The sequence below is a fragment of the Delphinapterus leucas genome, chromosome 6, assembly GCF_059928025.1.
Source record: "Delphinapterus leucas isolate spDelLeu-1000000601 "Yukka" chromosome 6, BTC_Dleu_Yukka2, whole genome shotgun sequence".
Lineage (NCBI taxonomy): Eukaryota > Metazoa > Chordata > Mammalia > Artiodactyla > Monodontidae > Delphinapterus > Delphinapterus leucas.
Window position 1 is genome coordinate 103260881 of NC_143134.1, and position 20875 is coordinate 103281755.

At 34.8% G+C, this 20875-nt stretch overlaps 1 protein-coding gene across 2 annotated transcripts in view; it reads right to left on the reverse strand.

Moving 5' to 3' along the window:
- SHOC1 (shortage in chiasmata 1) overlaps window positions 1–20641 on the reverse strand; it is an 82142-nt gene extending 61501 nt beyond the window's left edge. Inside the window, exons 1-7 of one of the 2 annotated variants that reach the window (XM_022579053.3) lie at window positions 20562–20641; window positions 12991–13175; window positions 5776–5941; window positions 5478–5571; window positions 4379–4529; window positions 3323–3424; window positions 2138–2246 (exon numbers count right to left, since the gene is read on the reverse strand). In XM_022579053.3, the coding sequence (XP_022434761.2) occupies window positions 2138–2246; window positions 3323–3424; window positions 4379–4529; window positions 5478–5571; window positions 5776–5941; window positions 12991–13175; window positions 20562–20626 (872 nt within the window). In that variant the 5' untranslated portion in view covers window positions 20627–20641. Of the gene's footprint in view, window positions 1–2137; window positions 2247–3322; window positions 3425–4378; window positions 4530–5459; window positions 5572–5775; window positions 5942–12990; window positions 13176–20561 lie in introns of both variants that reach the window. The other variant, XM_089913584.1, reaches the window with a different exon arrangement.
- Window positions 20642–20875: the final 234 nt, after the last annotated feature.

A 20875-nucleotide genomic window follows, 5' to 3' on the forward strand; every position in this document is an offset into this window, starting at 1 on the left:
GGAAATACCTCTTTGCCAGAAGATGAAGATAATTGGGGCCCTCAATGTCAGGCTCCTTCATCTTATGCTGTGACACCTTCCTGAGACCATTAACAGAAGCCTGAGCAGCTAGTTATGAGATGCTCCAGTTGCTTCCAGCAATCCAAGAGCATTCTCCTCTGGCAGATCAGCCAATCGCAGCTAAGAACTCAAAACCCAGCACACAGTGTCCACTCTGTGAATAATTTATTAGAGACTTGGAGATGTTCCTGTAATTTTCCTTAAAATGTGTTATTTTAGGACATACTAAGTTCTAGGACTACAGTGGGGAAGAAGGGGGTTGTACTGGTTATGTTCTTAGTTGTGTAACTAGCATAAGAAGTAGGGGAATGAGGTGACTTTATTCCAGGATGGCAGACTAATCTAACATAAAAAACATTAAATTACAGGTATGCTGTATGGTATAAGATAGCAGTCAAAGCTATCTCAGACTCAGAGGACAAAGATGCTGGGCTATTAAGCTATGCAATTTTGGCTCAAACTAGAATACAATGATCCAGCCCTGCAGTATAAATTCTGAGAAGATTACAGACCATCCTGGGCTGTACTGAACAGATTTGTGGCTATTTGGTTCTACGTATCTGGTTTCCCCAACACCAGTACCACATTGACACAGGTAAAGAAGGTCAGTGGATGTCCTCTGTTAGAGAGGGGATGTGATCTCTGGTACTCCTAGGGAAGTAAGTTGAAAGCCAAATCTATTGTTCAACCACTGAACACACTGCTCTCTTATCCTTGGCTCTTCCTGGTCAGAGAGGTGTGACAAATCTTTTGGAAGACCCCAAAACAACCCTATGAGGTATGTACAATTATTATCCCAATATTACAGATAAGGAAACTGAGGCACGGGGCAATGAAGATCACAGAGCTAGTTAATGATACAGCCAGGCAATCTGGCTCTAGTTCAGGGCTCTTAACTACTTATTATGGGCTGAATTTGTCCTCCTCAAAATTCATATGTTGAAGCCCTAACTCTCTGTACCTTAGAATGACTGTATTTGGAGCTAGGGCCTTTAAAGAGGTAATTAAGTTAAAATGGGGTGATTAGGGTGGGCTCTAATCCAAATAACTGGTATCCTTTTAAGAAGAGGGGATTAGGGCATAGACGTGCATGGAGGAAAGACCACATGAAGACAAAGGGAGGGGCTTCCCTGGTGGCACAGTGGTTGAGAATCTGCCTGCCAATGCAGGGGACACGGGTTCAAGCCCTGGTCTGGGCAGATCCCACATGCCGCGGAGCAACTAAGCCCGCGCGCCACGACTACTGAAGCCTGTGCGCCTAGAGCCCGTGCTCCACAAGAGAAGCCACGATAGTGAGAGGCCCGTGCACCACAGTGAAGAGTGGCCCCTGCTTGCCGCAACCTAGAGAAAGCTCTTGCACAGAAACGAAGACCCAACACAGCCAAAAATAAATAAATAAATTAATTAAAGAGCAAGTTTTTTTTTAAAAAAAAGACAAAGGGAGAAGACAGCTATCTACAAGCCAAGGAGAGAGGCCTCAGAAAGAATCCAATCCTGCTGATACCTTGATCTTGGACTTCCAGCCTCTAGACTGTGAAGAAATAAGTTTCTGTTGTTTAAGCCAGCCAGTCTACGGTATTTGTTATGGCAGCCCTAACAAACCAATATACTGCTACACTGTATTTCATGGTAGTGAGTGACAATAGAGGCAGTGTCATTGGTAAGCATCCACTGGCAATGTTCTAAGCAGATTGTTTAAATTTTAAATTTAAAATTAAAATTTTCAAGTTGTTTATATTTAATGGTAATATATTCACATTCGAAATACTAAAAGTATAAAAGAGCCTAGCTTGATCACTTACTACCTCCTATATTGCCAGGTTACCCAGTTCCCTTCTGGGCTCAACCAACAGTACCTGATTTTTGTGTGCCCTTCTAAAGATATTCTATGCATATAAAAACAATTATGTACATATATATTCATATATTCCCTTCAGTTGCTTACTATGAACACCATTTAATCTCTTACATTTTTTTTCACAGAGCTATCTGGGAAATTGACTTTATATGGAGAGATTTAATTAAAGATTGCTTCTTCTGAATTGCAATTTGAGTTCTAGATTTAATCTTTACTTACATTTTACAAGCAGGAGAAGATGGAAATTTCTGAAGTTCTGCACATAATGAATTCACTGAAGAATGTTGGTTTGTTAGGTGTAGATGAGTTAATGGCATTTCTAACTCTACTAGAATATATAAAAATTTTAAAAATCATGTTACATAAACATTGAATAAAATTATGTATAATTCATAACTTTTTGTAAGCAACTATTATGTTTGATCATTGTGTTACAACAGAAATTTTCAATCAAAAGAGATTTGGGTTGTTTGAAACACAAAATAACAGTTTTAAATTTCCATCTATATAAAGGATTACACATATACCACATGGTGTCTCAACTATATACTAGTGATTTTTAAAAAATACATTGGCAACTAAACTTTGTTTACTATATAAGATAAATTCTAAGACTTTATGTGTAACAATGTTTTCAATTCTGACAACTTATGTTGTCAGTACTTAAGAGGTAGTACTATTTTTATCTCCATACTAAATACTGGTGATGTTAAACAAATAGTATTAATAGACAGTAATTTTTCACCTTAAAAAGTATGGAGTCTAGGTGGCCTAGCACAGAGTTGTATCTTTTATAGGGTGGGCTTGAAAAACGAATCCTCATTTATCATAAGTAGTCAGTGTGTTTCTGTCACTTTCATAAATAAAGCAGTATACTTCCAAATAGATGATTAATATGATCAGATATAAATGTAACTAAACAACAGCATCATCAACATAGTTAGGGAGCAATACAATCTGGCATTACACTGGAACAAGAGATGATTCTGAGATTCCAAATTTGGCAGGATAGTGATAGTAACAATAATGATGGGATTGCTTTGGGGATTAAAAAGTTAAATTTACAAAAGTATAACAAGGGTCAGCAAGACTGCTAATACTGAGGTAAAATATAAAGTTCTTTTTAACTGAGCTATAAAATTACAAGATTTCTATTTTTAATATTAATGCTATTTCCTCCATTCCTCTTCCTCAATCTTTGTAAATCTCCTCTTTTGATGCTAGAAGGATGTTAATGATAGTAACAAATGTAAAGGGGTAGATAAAAGAACAACTTGGCTTGCAATAATCAAATTTTACACATGAAAACTGTCTCATAGTAGACTTTATATGTGAATGTATTGTACTTTTACATCATATATAGGTATCCCCTGATAAGCTCCATGATTTATTCAAAATTTCTACCTGGTTCCTTGTACTCTGATTCACATTGACTTTGAATGGCCAAAATTTCTGTGGAGCTGCATTTTATATCCTCAATGTAAATTCCATGCTTGATAGTAAGATCTGGGAAAAAAAAAAAAAAAGGAAAAAGCCTACTACCAGCAAAAGTACTATGATATTAGTTTTTCTGTAGTCTTGTTCATTCTTCAGTGGCAATGATTCTGAGGAGTCATTTAGTACACCATCAGGGCCAAGTGAAGGCTGGGAGTGTAGCACCACAGTCATTCAGTACATTCACCTGTCCTTTTCCATTACCATGCATAGATTTGTGTCCTTCTAACAAGCCCATGGGCCACCTGCAGTTTTGAGCTCTGCTAGATTTTCAAGTTCTGGTATAAATTTGATCTATTTACTTAGGTTGGCTTTTCATTACCTTGCCTGACTTGTAGGCTCATCAGTAATCCCCTGATTTACTCTTGTCCGCAAGAATTCCTTCAAGTCTGTTGATGGCAAGCATCCCTATTCTCAATGGATATCACAAATCCCCCTTCACTCCTCCCTAATATTATTTATCTACGATTATTTCAACTGGAATGTATGAGAGAACAGTTAAATATTTGGGCTCAAATTATATTAAAAGACTTCGACAATATTTACTAGTCTAACTGGGAAGAAACCATGTAAATTCTAGGTTATGACTCTCCCAGTCATCTGATTCCATGAATCATAACCTTACTCTGAGCTTCTAAAATCAGCATAGAAGTTGTTAGTGCTTTGTCACTATGTATAAGAAAATAACTCAAAAAAATTAATACCGTCATATGTGTTTTAGCTCTATTTTTATAATTATCTTGAAACGGTTAAATTAATTTCAGAGACATTTTAAGCTTGCAAGTGTATAAAGAGGAGACAATGACAAAAGTGTCTTATCAATAATAATTTTGAGATTTCATTGTGCAAACTTACAGGACACTTTAAAAATCTGAAGGTTCAGAAAGAAGTTTAATGAACAAGAATTTTTATAACAAACATTATTAAGTAGTTCTAACAAGTAAAGATTTTAAATTTAACTCTCACCTCTTCTGAAAAGCTTTTCATTTTCATCTACATAATTTATCATTTCTGGCATTAAGTTTAATGACTCCTTCAGTTCTGAGAGTGATGGAATATCAACTTCTTCTTTGAGGCTTGCAGATATTAAGAATTCACACTCAGGCAAAATTGATGCCTGAAATAACATATAGGTAAAACTAGTTTTTAGTGAGGTTTTCCAAATAAATATTTCTGAGTTCATAAATAGATACATTTGCTTAATTGGTGTACCAAATTTTAAACTAAACCCACACTCAAAAACTTTAATGCTCTGCATACATTTTATTTAAAAAGTAAATGTAGCAGCCAAAAAAATATATTACAAGCAATGTTCTCTCTGAGTAATATCCTTCATGGCCACCGATTACATTAGTGACATACAATATCCCTAGATGCAGAAGTATCTTCTTTTATGTTAATAACAAATTTTCAAAATTCTAAATTAAAAACAATCACTGCAGCAAATGAGAGCTGGTGAATGGAGAAGTAAAAAGAGCAGATGGAATGGAATGGATCTTTACTGCATTCCACAGAATTTATTTCTCTTTCATTCCTACAGAACTGGATTCTTCAACAAGTGAGACTGTATGTGCATAACTCTCAGAATTAACAGGGGAGGAAGAGGGAGACTGGAGAAAAGGGGCTAATAGGTGAATTAATTATTTTACCATGTGTGTTAAAGTTTTTAGTAAAAAGAAAAAAAAACCTTTAAACGCCTTAAGACCAATATATATATGAACACTTAATGTCCTATACCAGGTATATTGATTAAAATTATTAAAAAATTCCCTATACCTAGGCTGTACACCAGACCAATTAAATCAGAATATATCTGAGTAGGATCCAGGCTTCAGAATTTTATTAAAATTTATCAAGTACTTCCAATGTGTAGCCAAGGTTTAGACCACTGTCTCTGAAGTAAATTTGACTCTTTAATTGATACACGCTCAATCCGTTATCAAGTCTTTTTAACTTGACAATAGTAAATGGCCAATGTATATTACTACATCTTGTAAAAGTGTGATTTACTAACTTTTATTTAAAAATTACTGAAAGCAAATATTACAGCTTCATTTAAACCTACTGTATCTTCTAGCTTCTCCTGACAAAAGTTCTCTTTATCCATGTAAAAATCTTCCACAAAATCTTTCATATCTCCTTGAATAGAGAAACACTCCCTTAACAAAAAAATAAAACATTAAATTAGTGTTTACTAAAAGCAAGGTACATACCAAATGTAGTTAATCAAAATACATAGTGATTAAAATTAGAGTTGAGGTAAACAATGATAAAATACTATGATTGATAACATCTAGACTTGTGAGCATACAAAGAATATTTTCTTCTCTTAAAAATATTCACAACACTGGGCAACTAAGTACCTGAAAAAATCAGCTTCTGTGAACATCTGTCCTTTGAAATCCAACAGGGGATCCTTTACCAAAAATAGTTTTAGCCTACTCAACAGAGTATGCGAAGTTGGTAGCTGACTTCTATAGGTCATCAAATTATTTACAAAAATTATTTCTTCATCATCAATAGACAAATCTGAAAATAAATAAGAAATAGAAAGGAAGAAGAAGAAATCTAAAAGTTATACAAAAGGATCTAGGTAGTTACTGTAGTCAGCCATTGATACAGTTGGGGTTTTCAAACGCATTTTTAAAATTTATTTATTTAAAGTATAGATGATGTACAATATTATGTAAGTTACAGGTGTACAATATAGTGGTTCATAATTTTTAAAGGTTATACTCTATTTATAGTTATTGTAAAATATTGGCTATATTCCCTGTGTTGTACAATATATTGTTATAGCTTATTTTATACATAATAGTCAAACACATTTTAAATTCTCTAGTTCTTCACTGTACTGTGCAAATAAATCATGTAGCATAGCACTGGTACATAGGCAGAAGCTCAATAAAATGTAACATTATTTAGTACACTGAGTAGTAACCAAATGTCCTGAAAGAGTTGTAAAGGCTCATATTTTTTTCCAACAAAATTAATGTAATCAATGGAGGAAAACACCTTGTGGTCTTATGCCTCAAAATAGCCAGGGTTAGCCTCAGCAAGATTGTAAAGAAATAAAAGCATTTGACTTTTGCTGACCCTAGTGTTTTCTTCTCTGTAAGATTTTATCTCTTAAGGTCTCCAATTCATCCCCAGAGACTGACATGTAGGGAATGGAGATGGTCTAAAAAGCCTATAAATGAGGTCAACTCTGATTCTAGCATGCTAAGGTTGTTCAAACATGTTTGTTATAAAATTAATTACAATGGAAGCTGTGTAGTGAAGTATCTACTAGAGAAGTGTGACACAGCTTACATATTAGGGAAACACGACTGCTAACAGTTAATTGTTGGAATAGGTTTCTCCTCTCTATCCCCACCCTATCATGTTTGGGCCACTTTAGAATCTTAGCTAACAGTGTCAGTGCTTTAGCAGTTTCTAGGCCCAGGAGGGAACATAAAACCTACTCCCATTCCTCAATAATCTCTGAGTGGAAAAAGAAAGAGGAAAATATAAACTCAGATGAGGAACTACTCAGAAAACCAAGCTCCCCAAAGCGAAAGCCACCTTGAAGGGGAAGCAATGGTCTCTTGTTTTGGGCAGTGGCCTTTCAGTTAAGTAATTTTAGAATGGTATGAGAGAAGGATAGCATATGAAGTGATGTCTCCCATGACCAGCTACATCACTGGTATACATGTGCTTAATAAATATGTGGTGTAGAGTAGAGAGGCAGGGACCATCACTTTGCCTAGTGCTAACTTAAAATACCAAAAGAGAACTTGTTGTGTAAACTAGCCTCCTAAGAGATTGTTTATCTGTTTATTGGAACCTGTTAAGTTCTTGACAGTCCTGTGGCCAAGAGCTTCCCAAGCATGATACACAGCAGAAAGCTAGCCAAAATCAGTTCCATGTCTAAGCAGGGTTTAGCTGAGACGATTTAAAGACGGTTTGTTCGTAAATCCATTCTGTAAGTACTAATGAAGTCATGTTAACAGTAAAAACCCAAACAACATTCATTTATATCCCCACCTCCACCTTCCACTTTCAAACACAGCCCCTCTAGCCGTCTTTCCTTCCTACAGGCTCATCCTGGTATTTCTGGGAGTCCATGAGGATGCCTCATATCAGTTATGAGGTCTTGTTTTCTAACCACCTTTTTTTTTTTAAAACGTCTTTATTGGAGTATAATTGCTTTACAACTGTGTGTTAGTTTCTGCTGTATCACAAAGTGAATCAGCTATACGTATACATATATCCCCATATCCCCTCCCTCTTGTGTCTCCCTCCCACCCTCCCTTTCCCACCCCTCTAGGTAGACACAAAGCACCGAGCTGATCTCCCTGTGCTATGTGGCTGCTTCCCACTAGCTATCTATTTTACATTTGGTAGTGTATATATGTACATGCCACGCTCTCACTTCGTCCCAGCTTACCCTTCCCCCTCCCCGTGTCCTCAAGTCCGTTCTCTACGTCTGCGTCTTTATTCCTGCCCTGCTCCTAGGTTCTTCAGAACCATTTTTTTTCTTTTTAGATTCCATATGTATGTGTTAGTATATGGTATTTGTTTTTTTCTTTCTGACTTATTTCACTCTGTATGACAGACTCTAGGTCCATCTACCTCACTACAAATAACTCAAGTTCTCTTTATGGCTGAGTAATATTCCACTGTATATATGTGCCACATCTTTATCCATTCATCTGTCGATGGACACTAAGTTTGCTTCCATCTCCTGGCTATTGTAAATAGTGCTGCAATGAACATTGTAACCACCTTTTTCTGTTGGAGCCACTTGAGGGCAGCATCACACCACAACTAATGTTCTTTATAACTATCAAAGGTTTTACCCGGGGTGTTACTTCCTTATATTCTAAGAAATCCAGCATACCCTGGATTTCTTACCTTATTACCACTAGTATATGTACCAACACAGATATGAGGAGACTGTTTTCCTCTATTGTAGAGGAGTGTTAAATTGTCATGAGGAAACAAAATTTTGGCTAGTTAACTACGAAAAAAAGCAGAAGGAAACAGGTCTACGGACAGGAAAGAAGGTAGGGTTATTCTTTGCAGAAGATACTTTTGTCTACTTAGAAAACCCAAGATAACGAAATGAAACAACTGAGTTCACTAAAGTGTCTGATAAAAAATTATAAAATCAATGGTTTTCAAATATATATATATAAACCTAGTCAAAAATTAATGGAAAAACTTGTTCATGATGGCCACAAATATGCAAATATTGAGGAATAAACAAAAATGTGCAGAAAGTATATGGAGGAAACCATAAAATGTTACTGAGGAGCATTATCAATCAATCAATCAATCAATAAACTTGAAGAAAAGGCAAGATAAACTGTTTTCCTGGCTAAAAAGACTAACTATGGTAAAAATTCTAAAAGGTACCAATAACATTTCGATATCTCAAGTGGTCTGTCTTGGAACTTGGAAAATTGATTACAAAGTAAGTCTGGAAGAATATAGACGTGGGAGTAGGAAAAAAATGAGGAGACTATTAATACATGTTACACTAGTGTATTAAATAGTTAAAACTGTATGATACTGACACAGTAATAGGTAAATCAATAGAACATAATAGAGAATCCAGAAACAAACAGTAATGTGGATGAGGATTTGGCATATGATGTAACTGGCATTTCTAATCAGTGGGGAAAGGAAAGAGTATTCCATAAACAATATTGGGACAACTGCCAAAACATTTAGGAAAAAAATTTTTTATTTTTACTTTTAAACATATGCTAAAATCTTGAAGAAAACCTCAAAAAATATGAATAAATATTTATTTAATCCAAGGAAGAATTTTCTCAGTATTGAAAACAATGAAAGAAATCATAAAGGAAACACTGACAGGACTGGTTAGGTTCAAATTAAATACATTTGGGGTTATTGATATCTTTGATACATAAAGATAAAATATAAGAATAGAAAAAGAGACAAAGAAGAGAATCATCTCACAACATAAAAATATGAAAATGAACACACCAGTAATTTTAAAAATGCAAGTAAAAATATAATTTTTTGCCCATCACATTGGATAAATGTATTACAACATCAATAGTAATGATGATAAGGCTGGCATGAATAGGGTATTCTCATACCATGCTAGTGGACATATAGCCAAAAAATGCTTACATCAATAATTTCATTTCCAGAAATTCACTCTAAGGAAATAATTGGAAGTGGAAACATAATGCAAAAAATTAAGAAACAGAAACCTCATTAAATAGAGTTGGGAGATGATCAGGGGAAGCTCTCATGCTCTGCTATGATAGCAGAGCCCAACAGAAGGAAGACGCCTCTTCTTTCCTGGCAAGGACTCAGCCAATGAAAAGCCATAGACTCTTTGTTTACTATAGCCCTCCCAACTTCCTTTTCCCATCTATAAAAGAGTTCCCCTGTTGCTGGGCAAGGACTTACATGTGGCTCACCATGGTTGCAGACCTGGAATTGTAATTCTCTGCTGATCCCAAATAAACCCATCTTTGCAGGAGAAATATCTGGCAATCTATTTATTTCAGGTCAACAATACATTTAGGAACCTACTTTAAATTAAAAACATTAATTGGGAAATCTATAATACATGAATATGATTAAAAGCTGCAGTCATTAAAAGCCATGATTTGGAAGAAAACTTAAATATATGGTGAAATGTTCCCAAAATACTGTTAACATTTAAAAATACTATAAGGCATATACAATAAGATCACAATAGTAAAACAATTTTGTTTAGATTATAGAATTATAAGTTTTTAGTAAAGGGACATTCTATATACTTAAGATGTAGGAAAACATAAAATTCATTAATAAAATTTTAAATGAATGAGGACTGATAAAATTCAGTCCTCATTCATGATCAAAAGCTCTTAGCAAACTCAGAATAGAAGAAGCTTCCTCAACCCAATAAAGTATGTAAGTTTTTCTAACGTTTTGCCATTGAAAATGATGTAAACATTGAAATAATATTTACATCATTTTTAATGGTGAAACAAAGTATTTCCTTTACTATCCAAACAAGACGAGGATGGCAACTATTACTGCTTCTATTGAACAATGTACTGGAGATCCTAGCCAGCATAGTAATACCAAAAAAGATATAAATGTTGTAAAGGGAGAAACAGATGTCTAATGAAATCACTATCTCAAAGAGAGTCTTCCCACGTTCACTGCAGCATTATTCACAATAGCCAACAACCTAAGTGTCTGTTGAGAGATGAATGGGTAAAGAAAATGTGATACACACACACACACACACACACACACGCACACGCACACACACACAGGGAATATTGTTCAGCCTTGAAAAAGGAAATCCTTCCATTTGCAACATGAATGAAACTGGAGGGCATTATGCTAGTGAAATAAGTTAGAGAACAACCAAAACTACCACATGGTATCACTTATATACAGAATCCAAAAAATTTTTTAAATTAAAAAATAAAAAGCCAAACTCATGGAAACAGAGAGTAGAATGGTGGTTGCCAGGGGCTGGAACTGGGGTGTGGGGGAAATAGAGAGAGGTTGGTAAAGGGTACACACTTGCAGTTATAAGTAAATAAGGTCTGAGGATCTAATGTATAACATGGTGATTATAGGTGATAATACTGTAGCGTTTAAATTTGCTAAGAGAGTAGAACTGAAGTGTTCCCACCAAAAAAAAAAAGAAGAAAAAATAAGGTAAATATGTGAGGTGATGGATGTGTTAATTAACTTGATGGTGGGAATCCTCTCATAATGTATACGTATATCAAATCATTACATTGTACACTTTAAATACATTACAATTTTATTTGTCAGTTATACCTTTATAAAGCTAAAATACATGTGGGTGGTTGATGAAGCTAGGGGGCTGCTGCTTTTTATTATAAACATTGAATAACTATTTGACTCTCTAAACTATGTACATGTACAATTTTTAAAAATTAAAAATTTGTTTTTATATATTCCTGGGATGTCTAAAAGGATATTCATAAAAATGGTTACATTTCTTGACAAATAATATGTGAATATTATAGAAAAATTAGTACATATGAACAAACCAACAAATAATTAAAAAAATACCCACTGTTTTTATGTCTTAAAGAAATATGTTTGGAATTAACTTATAATTTAGTAATAACTATATTTCTTATAAGACAGCAAATTTACAGTATCAATTGAATCTCAAAGTATAATACATTCCTTTAAATTTAGACAGTGAGACCAAAGTATCTATAAATCTGGTAGCAATCAATATAACTGCAAGGAAAATAAATGGAATTGCAAATTTAAATTTATAAAGTGATGTCAAATGACACAGGACCCTTAAGGAGATATAGGATATGGACAATTCATATGTATTTGGGAAACTCAAGCATATTTTCATTCAGTGTATAATAGTTAAAGAAGCTTCTGGTTCTAGCTGATGACAGATATTATGAAATTTGCCAATAGATGCTTCTAGCTTGCCACATTAATATAATAACAGCTGTGGTTGGGTAGCCTGTTATTTTTTACAAATCATATCTTTACATATATGTATATATAATTTGATCCCCACAAAATTGTTTATAAGAGATTAAAAGAATGAACTAAAAGAAAGAAATTATAGAAGAAAATTGAAAACCATAAACTTTTTAATAACTGTCAAAATTGTACCACTTTTTAAGAGTAGATTTAGACTATGATCAAATCTTCTGACTCCAAATTCAGGCTCTTCCTATTATAGCATGCTCTCAAGTTTAGTCTTTAATGCAATCTCTATCTTCTCAAACTATAAGAGGGATTTAACTCTCTCTATATCACACACATATTTGCCAGCACTAAAAATTTTATACACCATTTATGTATCTACATAAAAACAGTACTAAAAGAACCAAATTATTTTTCATGTTCAAGCTAAAGCATATCTTAAATGATAGTAGCAATTATATAATGGAGACATAAGTTTTTCAATATAAAAAGGGAATAGGTTGTTATACATACAAGAAAGGTAGTTCTCAGCAAGTTTTTACACAGTTGGAAAAATTTATCACCCTCTAGTAAGATGAGAGATTTGGAATATAGTTTGGATTAAATGTATCTTTAATTATTACTTACTGTAAATTTGTAAAAACAGAGTGAATTTCTTGACCTAATTCTGCAACTTTTCTATCTCCACTTTGAATTATGGTTTCATATAAATTAGATAAGACTGAAAATGTTTAGCATATTTGGGAAAATAAAATATAACTCTCACTTAATAATCTACTACTTTAATGTTACACCAGACTGCTGTGTCATCAGATCTGTACATAGATGCTAATATCGTTATAGCAATATGTTGTGAGCAACCTATGATCAAACCTCTGAGGCTATTCTCAAGCTCAGCACACTTAAACTCCAAAAACAACTACATTTACAAAAAGGGGATTAATATGAAAGAAAATATTTCACTAATGTGAAACTCAGAATTACAATTTTGTGGGTGAATACCCTTAGCAAAATAAAAAATTTAAAAATCCGATAAAAGAAAAAAAATCACCGAAATGAAAATTTGTATATTAGTAAGAAATGTTTTACAACAATGGAAATAACAAATGTTTTACCTTGCTTCTGTGCTTGAAGTAATGGACATTTTTCTAAGCAGTTGACAAGTGTAAAGAATTCATTGTAGTCCTTATGGTTATATAAGCTGGCTTCTTCTACTTCAGTTTGGGAGTCTGGGTTTGAACTTGGAACAATTTCCTCAAATTCACAGCTAAGCTCGGTCACCATTCCTGTAACTGTTTTCCTGTGACATTAGAAAATTACTGATTTTGTGTATGTCCTATTTTAAAACATCTTTATTAACAAGTAGTATATGTTCACTGTAGAAAATTATCAAATTCCAACAGATCCAGAGAAAAATTACCCATAGCTCCACCATTCAAGAGATGAATTTTAAAATTTTGTATTTTCTCAATTATTTTGGAATATTTTAAAATAAAAGTGGATTCAAGTACATAGTATTCTGTAACCTGTTCTTCTTCTGCTAAACAATGAAGCATGAGCACATTTACATGTCAATCAATGTACATTCACTTCATTTTTGAGTGGATAAACAAGAACCCATTGTATTGGTAAATAATAATTTATTCAACCAGTTCCCTAGTATTGGAAATGTAAACTTGTTGTAATTATTTGCTATTATGAGCAGCAATGCAAGGAATATCTTTGTGCACTTGTCTAATCGTTTTCTCAAAATGTAGTTCCTAAAAATGGAAATGATGAGGTTAAAGATACATAGATTTTTAGACTTTGCCATGCATTGCCAAAATGCCCTTGTGCTGGATATTGAATGTCTGCTTTTCCATGTCATTATCCAACCTTTTACATTCTGTTCTACAACCTCGGAGACTGATCTCTGTGAACCAACTAGGCTCCCTTGCTCTGTTTTCTGGTTGCGTTCAACCAGTGGAAGCACTGGCAGGAGATCAAAGGTGGGAAAACAAACAGGTTGAAATATTATTCTTTCCAAATCTTTCCCTCCTGGGCCACAGTTTGGAGAAGTGGCTGCATTCTTCTACCAACAGTTATATCTTTTATCAGACAGCCTCTCTCCCATAGCTGCAGTTCTTACTGTTTTGGTTACTGCTCCTTCAAGCTTAGGGTGGTAACAACTTCCAGCTGTTGTTAGTCCTGGGAACTGTTTTTTTGGCTCCCTTGACACCCTGCCTGTACCTTGCCTGTTTCCTGATTGATCCAGGTATATCTGCCATTGTCTATATCATTGGGGTATTTGGACTTAAAAGAGATCTTTCCACTGATTTTTGCAACAGATAAATATATTATTGGCAATTTAGCTACACGTTCTGATATACATTTTTTATGATATCCTAAAATATTTTAGCCTTAATAATTCTCTGTACAGACCGAAAGAACCAAAATCAATATAATTCCTCAATGTAATTAGAGAAAAATAATGAACATGTCATACCCAAATCATATATAGAAAAATCTCTAAAGTTTCTGCTTTACTCTTTAAGAAAATACAAGGTACAAGAAAAAATATTTCAACTCACCGAGGTCCATATTACTCATAAGAACACTGATTCCTATGTGGATCTTTATAGACTTCTAAATTTAGTGCTTAGATAACTGTTTTTTAAAAAAATAAATATTACTGATAGAGTCAGTACTTTATAAAAATCCTTTGTACTATAGTTTTGAGAAAACCCCATCAATTCTCTTTCCCTAGATATAAGTGAACTGTAAAGACCAGTATTTCCTGGATCTCCTCCTTGTCCAATATTATCTATTCTTTGTTCATTGGTGCCACTCCCTCTGCCTAACTTGTGGTGCTGTTTCCCAGGCTTCCAGTCTACATTGTCTTTGCTTTCTTTCCATGTCATTCTTTTTGAGTAAATTCATCCACTGCAGTTCACTAATTCCTTAACTTAAATGAAATATTTATTGAGTGTCTACAATGTGCTAACACTTCTTTAGGCACTGGGAGTGGAATGGTGAACAAAACAAATTTCTTGCGCTCATGAAGTTTACCTGCTAATGGGACAATAGACAAATATATAAATAAGTAAATAACATAATGTCAGGTGGTGAAAAACTGTTATGAGTGAAATAAAAAGAGATATTAGAACATCAAGTAACAGCCAGAGGGTTGACAAAAGGTATATTTTAGAGAGTGTAGTTAGTAAATGGCCTTCTGAGGAGCTACAGATACCTGAATAATGGTAGGGAGTAAGCCATACAGAGGCTTAAAATAGGGGAGCAAGGTTGGCATAGTCTAAGAAAAGCAGAAAGGTCAGGGTGACTGGAACTGAGTACCACTGATGAAATGGATAAACCACCAATAACTGACACATTTCACGATCTGATTTATGTCTTTAAAAATATATATCACAGGCAAACTCTTAGAAGAAAATATAGGAGTAAATCCTTGTGATTTTGATTTAGGTAAAGGCTTCTTAGATATGACACCAAAAGCACAAATAACAAAAGAAAAAGTAGATAAATCGAACTGCATCAAAATCTAAAAATTTTGTGCTTCAAAGGATACCACCAAGGAAGTGAAAAGATAATCCACAGGAGAAAATATTTGCAAATCACATATCTAATAAGGGACTTGTATCTAGAATACATAAAGAACCCTTAAAACTCAATAATAAAAAGGCACATAACACAATTTAAAAATGGCAAAGGACTTGAATAGACATTTCTGCAAGGAAGATATACTAAAAGCCAATAACTACATGAAAAGATGCTCAACGTCATTAGCCATCAGGGAAATGCAAATCAAAACTACAATGACATGCAATGAGCCACCTACCAGGATGTCTATAATCAAAAAGACAGATGATAACAAGTATTGACAAGATGTAAATAAATTGTAACTTCATATACTGCTGGTGGGAATGTAAAATGATACAGCTGCTTGGAAAACAGTCTGGCAATTCCTCAAACAGTTAAACACAAAGTTACCATATGATCCAGCAATTCCACCATTAGAGAAATAAAATCATATGTCTGCACAAAAACTTGTCAACAAATGTTTATAGCAGCATTACTCATTATAGCCAGAAAGGGGAAAAAAATATCCATCAACTGATGAATGGATAAATAAAATGTGGTATATCCATAAAATGGAATATTATTTGGTCATAAAAAATGAAGTGCTGGGAATTCCCTGGCAGTCCAGTAGTTAGGACTCCACGCTTCCACTGCAGGGGGCAAGGGTTTGATCCCTGGTCAGGGAACTAAGATCCCTCATGCCATGTGGCCAAAAAAAAAAGTGTTGATACATACTACCAAATAGATGAAACTTAAAAACATTATGCTAAGTGAAAGAAGTCAGTCACAAAAGATCATATATTGTATGTATGATACTGTGGTTTATAACATGAGATATATATTTGGTCTTCATATCCATTTCTGGCACAGATCTCCTAAAGCCATTGGAATTTCCTAAGTGATGAGAGCGATAAAGTTATCTTTGGTTATGTGAATAAGGTGACTTTTGGAAAGCACCTAAGGATGGGGACTGGTTGCCACGAGAAACAATCATGTGAGTAGAAGATTGGAACTTTCAGTTCTACCCCTCTGACCTCCAGGAAGGGGAGAGGGGCTGGAGGTTGAATCAACTGCCAATGACCAGTGATGTAATCAATCATGCCTATGTAATGAAGCCTTCCTAAAGACCCAAAAGGACAGGGTTAAGAGAGCTTCCAGGTTGCTGAACACATGGAGGTGCTGGGAAAGTGGGGTGATGGGAGAGAGTATGGAAGCTCCATGCCCTTTCCCCATGCCTTGCCCTATGTATCTCTTTTATCTGACTGTTCCCTTTTGTAGTAAACTGGTAATCCAGTAAGTAAAATGTTACTGTAATTCTGAGTCTATCTAGCAAGTTGATTGAACCCAAAGAGGGGGTTGTTGGAACCTCCAATCTATAGATGGTCAGTCAGAAGCACAGGTGATAACCTTGCAAATGGCATCTAAAGTGTGGGGTGCGGGGGCAGTCTTATAGAACTAAACCCTTAACCTGTGGGATCTGATGCTATCTCCAGGTTGATAGTGTCAGAATTGAGTTGAACTGTAAGACACCCAGCTGGTGTTAGAGCATTGCTTCATGGTGTGGGGAAATCTCTACCACCGCCCCCCCCCGCCCCCACTGGAATTGGTGTATGATTTTAGTTAGATTCCATTTAAAAGAAATGTACAGAATAGGCAAATCTGGAGAGGCAGAAAGAAGACTAGTGGTTGTCTGTCCAGGGTAAGAGGGAAAGAATAGGGAGTAATTGCTAATAGGTACAGAATTTCTTTTGTGTTGATGAAAATGCTCTAAAATTGATTGTAGTGATGGTTGTACAACCCTGTGAATATACTAAAAACTGTTGAGCTGGACACTTTATTTTTTAAATTTTTAAAAAAAATTTTAAAGATTTTTTTGATGTGGACCATTTTTTAAGTCTTTATTGAATTTGTTACAATATTGCTTCTCTTTTATGTTTTGTTTTTTTGGCTGCAAGGCATGTGGGATCTTAGCTGCCCAACCAGGGATCGAACCTGCACCCCCTGCATTGGAGGGCAAAGTGTTAAAACACTGGACCACTAGGGAAGTCCCAGAGTTGGACATTTTAAATGGGAGTTATATGGATATGAATTTTATCTCAATAAAGATGTTATATAAACCAAACCAGAGTATAGGGTGTGAAGTCATAAAGACTAGGGTTTGAGGGTTTGAATCCTCACTCCAACTATTGACTAGCTACATGTCTGTGGGCAATTGACTTAATCTGAGTCTTAGTTTCTTACATATAATGTTGGGATTGTAATACCCATCTCACATAGTTATTATGAGGTGTACATGAACTAAATATATGTGCAATGTCCTGTATTCAACTGCATTCATCTGAATGCAGCAAGCCACAGAGGAATAGAGAATGTTGTTATATGTTCTTCCTCTTGCTCTAGTTGGCCATGAGCTCTGTCCTAGAAGCTAGGAAGCTTACTGCATGGTTCTCCATGATCTTTTTGCATTTTGCCCTTGTCTCCATAATTCAGTAGCCTCAACTCCTCCTTTAGCCTGCCCATTAAGATATTTTCATTTTTTTCAAATTTCTATATTTACCCTAATATGTATTTATTTGTTAGGAATTTAACATGTCTTTTCAAGTATGCTGGTGGTCTTTTTTTAAAACAAATTAGAATAGTTATTATTTTTATTAGTGCTCTGTTGCAAGTTGCATAGCTGTGACTACAGAAGCTAATTTTCTGTATGCCCTGTTATTTTTAGTGTGCAGTTTTGAAGAACATAAGGTTTTTCAGGACACATGACAGAAAATGCCTATATATGTTAAAACAGTGTACCAACAAATTAATAAAAGTAAAAAAACTGAGGTCTTAGAATCAATATTAAGAAGTAACAAAACAGGAGGAAGAAACAGAGGTGAGAAAGAGAGGAAAAGCAAGGTTTAGGAAATCTAGGTAGTGCTAATGATCAGAATGTTTATTCTTAATTTCCATTAGGTAACAAAGTTCCCGAATTTAAAATTAAATTTTGATGTGGGAAATTTCTAAACCTTCTGCTCAATTTTGCTGTGAACCAAAAACTGATCTAAAAAGTAAAGGCTATTAAAAATTAAATTTCACTTCATGAGACAAACTTGAAATTAATGATGGCTAAAACACACACACAAAGTCTCGAGGCTAGAAGGTCATGGCTAGTGAGACAGTTTCACAATTCATCAGGGGCTGAGGCTTCTTTTGTTCCACTCTGCCATTCCTAGATTTAGTTCTTATTCTGTATACTCCAAGGTGGTTGCTGGAACCAATTGTTACATCTGTAATCTATCATAACATCAGGAAGGAGACAAGTGAGGAGAAAGACACACCATTTCCTTTTAAGGACATTCTTTAGAAATTGCATAAGCGTCTTTTGATTATATGCTTTGGGAAGAGCTCAGTCACGTGGCTACAGGGAGGCAGAGAAATATAAATTTTATTCTACGTGGTGCCACAGATTCCACCTTCTTTGCCATGGACATGATCTTGGTACTGCAAAATGGAGGGTCGGATATGATGGGGTGCCCATTCCTTCAGGGCCTCGCATTTCTCTCATACAGGAATCCTTTGTTTGAGCCTGATCATTGCCTTTGTTGAGTAATTATTGCACATTTTTGCTTCTATTCAGACGGGCTGTTTCCTTTGCCTGAAATGCTTTCTCTCAACTTAGTTTATCCTTCTTTGTCCAGCTGAAGCTCAGTTCCAACATCTTTTTGAAGCTGATCTCTCCTGCTTATAAAGGCACAGCCCTACCAATCTAACTCTTAGGGTGAAAAGAAATTTTAGAGAGCATCTTGTATCTTGTAACTCAAAGTAGGCTCCTGGACCAGCAGCATCAGCACACTTAAGAGCATATTAGAAGTGCAGAATCTAGGTCCCAACACAGACTGACTGAATCAGAATCTCCATTTTTAATAAGATCCTCAGTGATTCATATGTACATTAAAGTTTGAGAAACACTGACTCATCATCATTATACTGATACAGAAAGTGAGGATCAGAGAGAGAAAATGACTTGTTGAGAAGTCAGTACTTGACTTTCCAAATCAAGTCCACATCTTTTATCTCATAGTGCAGAGCTCTTTTTACTACACTTTTCTGCTTCCTCCCTGCTCTAGAGTTTAATCATGTGATAGATACTTTGTAGTGACCTTATACCTTGTGATAGACCTTTTGATGGTCATTTTATATTATCATCTAATTCTTAACATTGTTAATTTTTTCTGCTCATATATTATCTTCCTAATCTGATTTTTAAATTCCTAGATGACAGAAATAGTAAATTGGGCTTCTCTGTATTTAGAGGCTGGACACATTTAAGTTGGTTATTTGTTTCTTTCAAGAGTAACTGAGGAAAACTTAAATTACTAAAACTGGAAATCTGAACAATAACTAAATCCTTCCTGGGTCTGATCAGTACTCTTTGCATGAAGTGAAGCAGCAGAGTAAATTATTTACATTTGCACTAAAATCTCTACTTTATGTCTACCTGAACATCATAGAATGGGTTAGATGTTCTTCCTCATATTATGCTCTGTGTTCCTATCTCTGGCATTGTACTTCCCACATTCTATTGTAATTATTTATTTATAAATCTCTATTCCCTATTTTCTTGTGTTCTTTGAGAGTAGAGACTGTATCTTATTCATTTTTTATCCTGTATCCAGCATACAGAATAGTATCCAATAAATATCTGATGAATGACTGAACTAATAATCAATAACGTTTTGACAAAGTATGTTAGAAAATAGCCATAATCTGCATTTCTACTACAGGGATAAAAAGACTGATTTTAATATAAAGGATTTTTTATAGACACTTTCCACCAAAAGTTTACTTATTGTTAAAAGCATAATAGCGTCTTGGCTTTATTTCTGTCTTTTGCAATACAAATGCATAGAAAACTGTTAATATGTGATAAATGAGGGAAAGATAAAAAAGAGGCTGTAAATAATTTCGATTAACCCCTCCTTTGTGGTTCAGACTAGGGCTTGTTTTTTGGATAAAAGAAGAAAACCTGTGAGGATGTAAAGGAAAGGATCTTCTCTCTTAGGTGTCTGGAGAATTCACTATTCATCTTCTAGACGTAAAGGGGAAATTTGGGATTAAGGATACATACTTCGCAGGGAACTCCTCCACAAAGAGACTTGCTTTCCGTTGATCCAAGAGTGAGATTTCTGTCATTCCCCTAACTGAAACAGCTGAAACTAGAAAGGAGAATGGTAAACGTTAGCTTCTGGAATTTTCTTTTAAACTTAATACAAGGAAGCCAAACATTCACCTTTTACATTATGGTGTTATCTTTATTTGTTCACAAATGTAATTTTTTCAAGTTATACCAGATTCCAAATACTTAAATAACCATTCTCATTATTACAACACCTACTAAAAACAAAACAAAACAAAAACCCGCTCTACCACAGTCAGAACAAT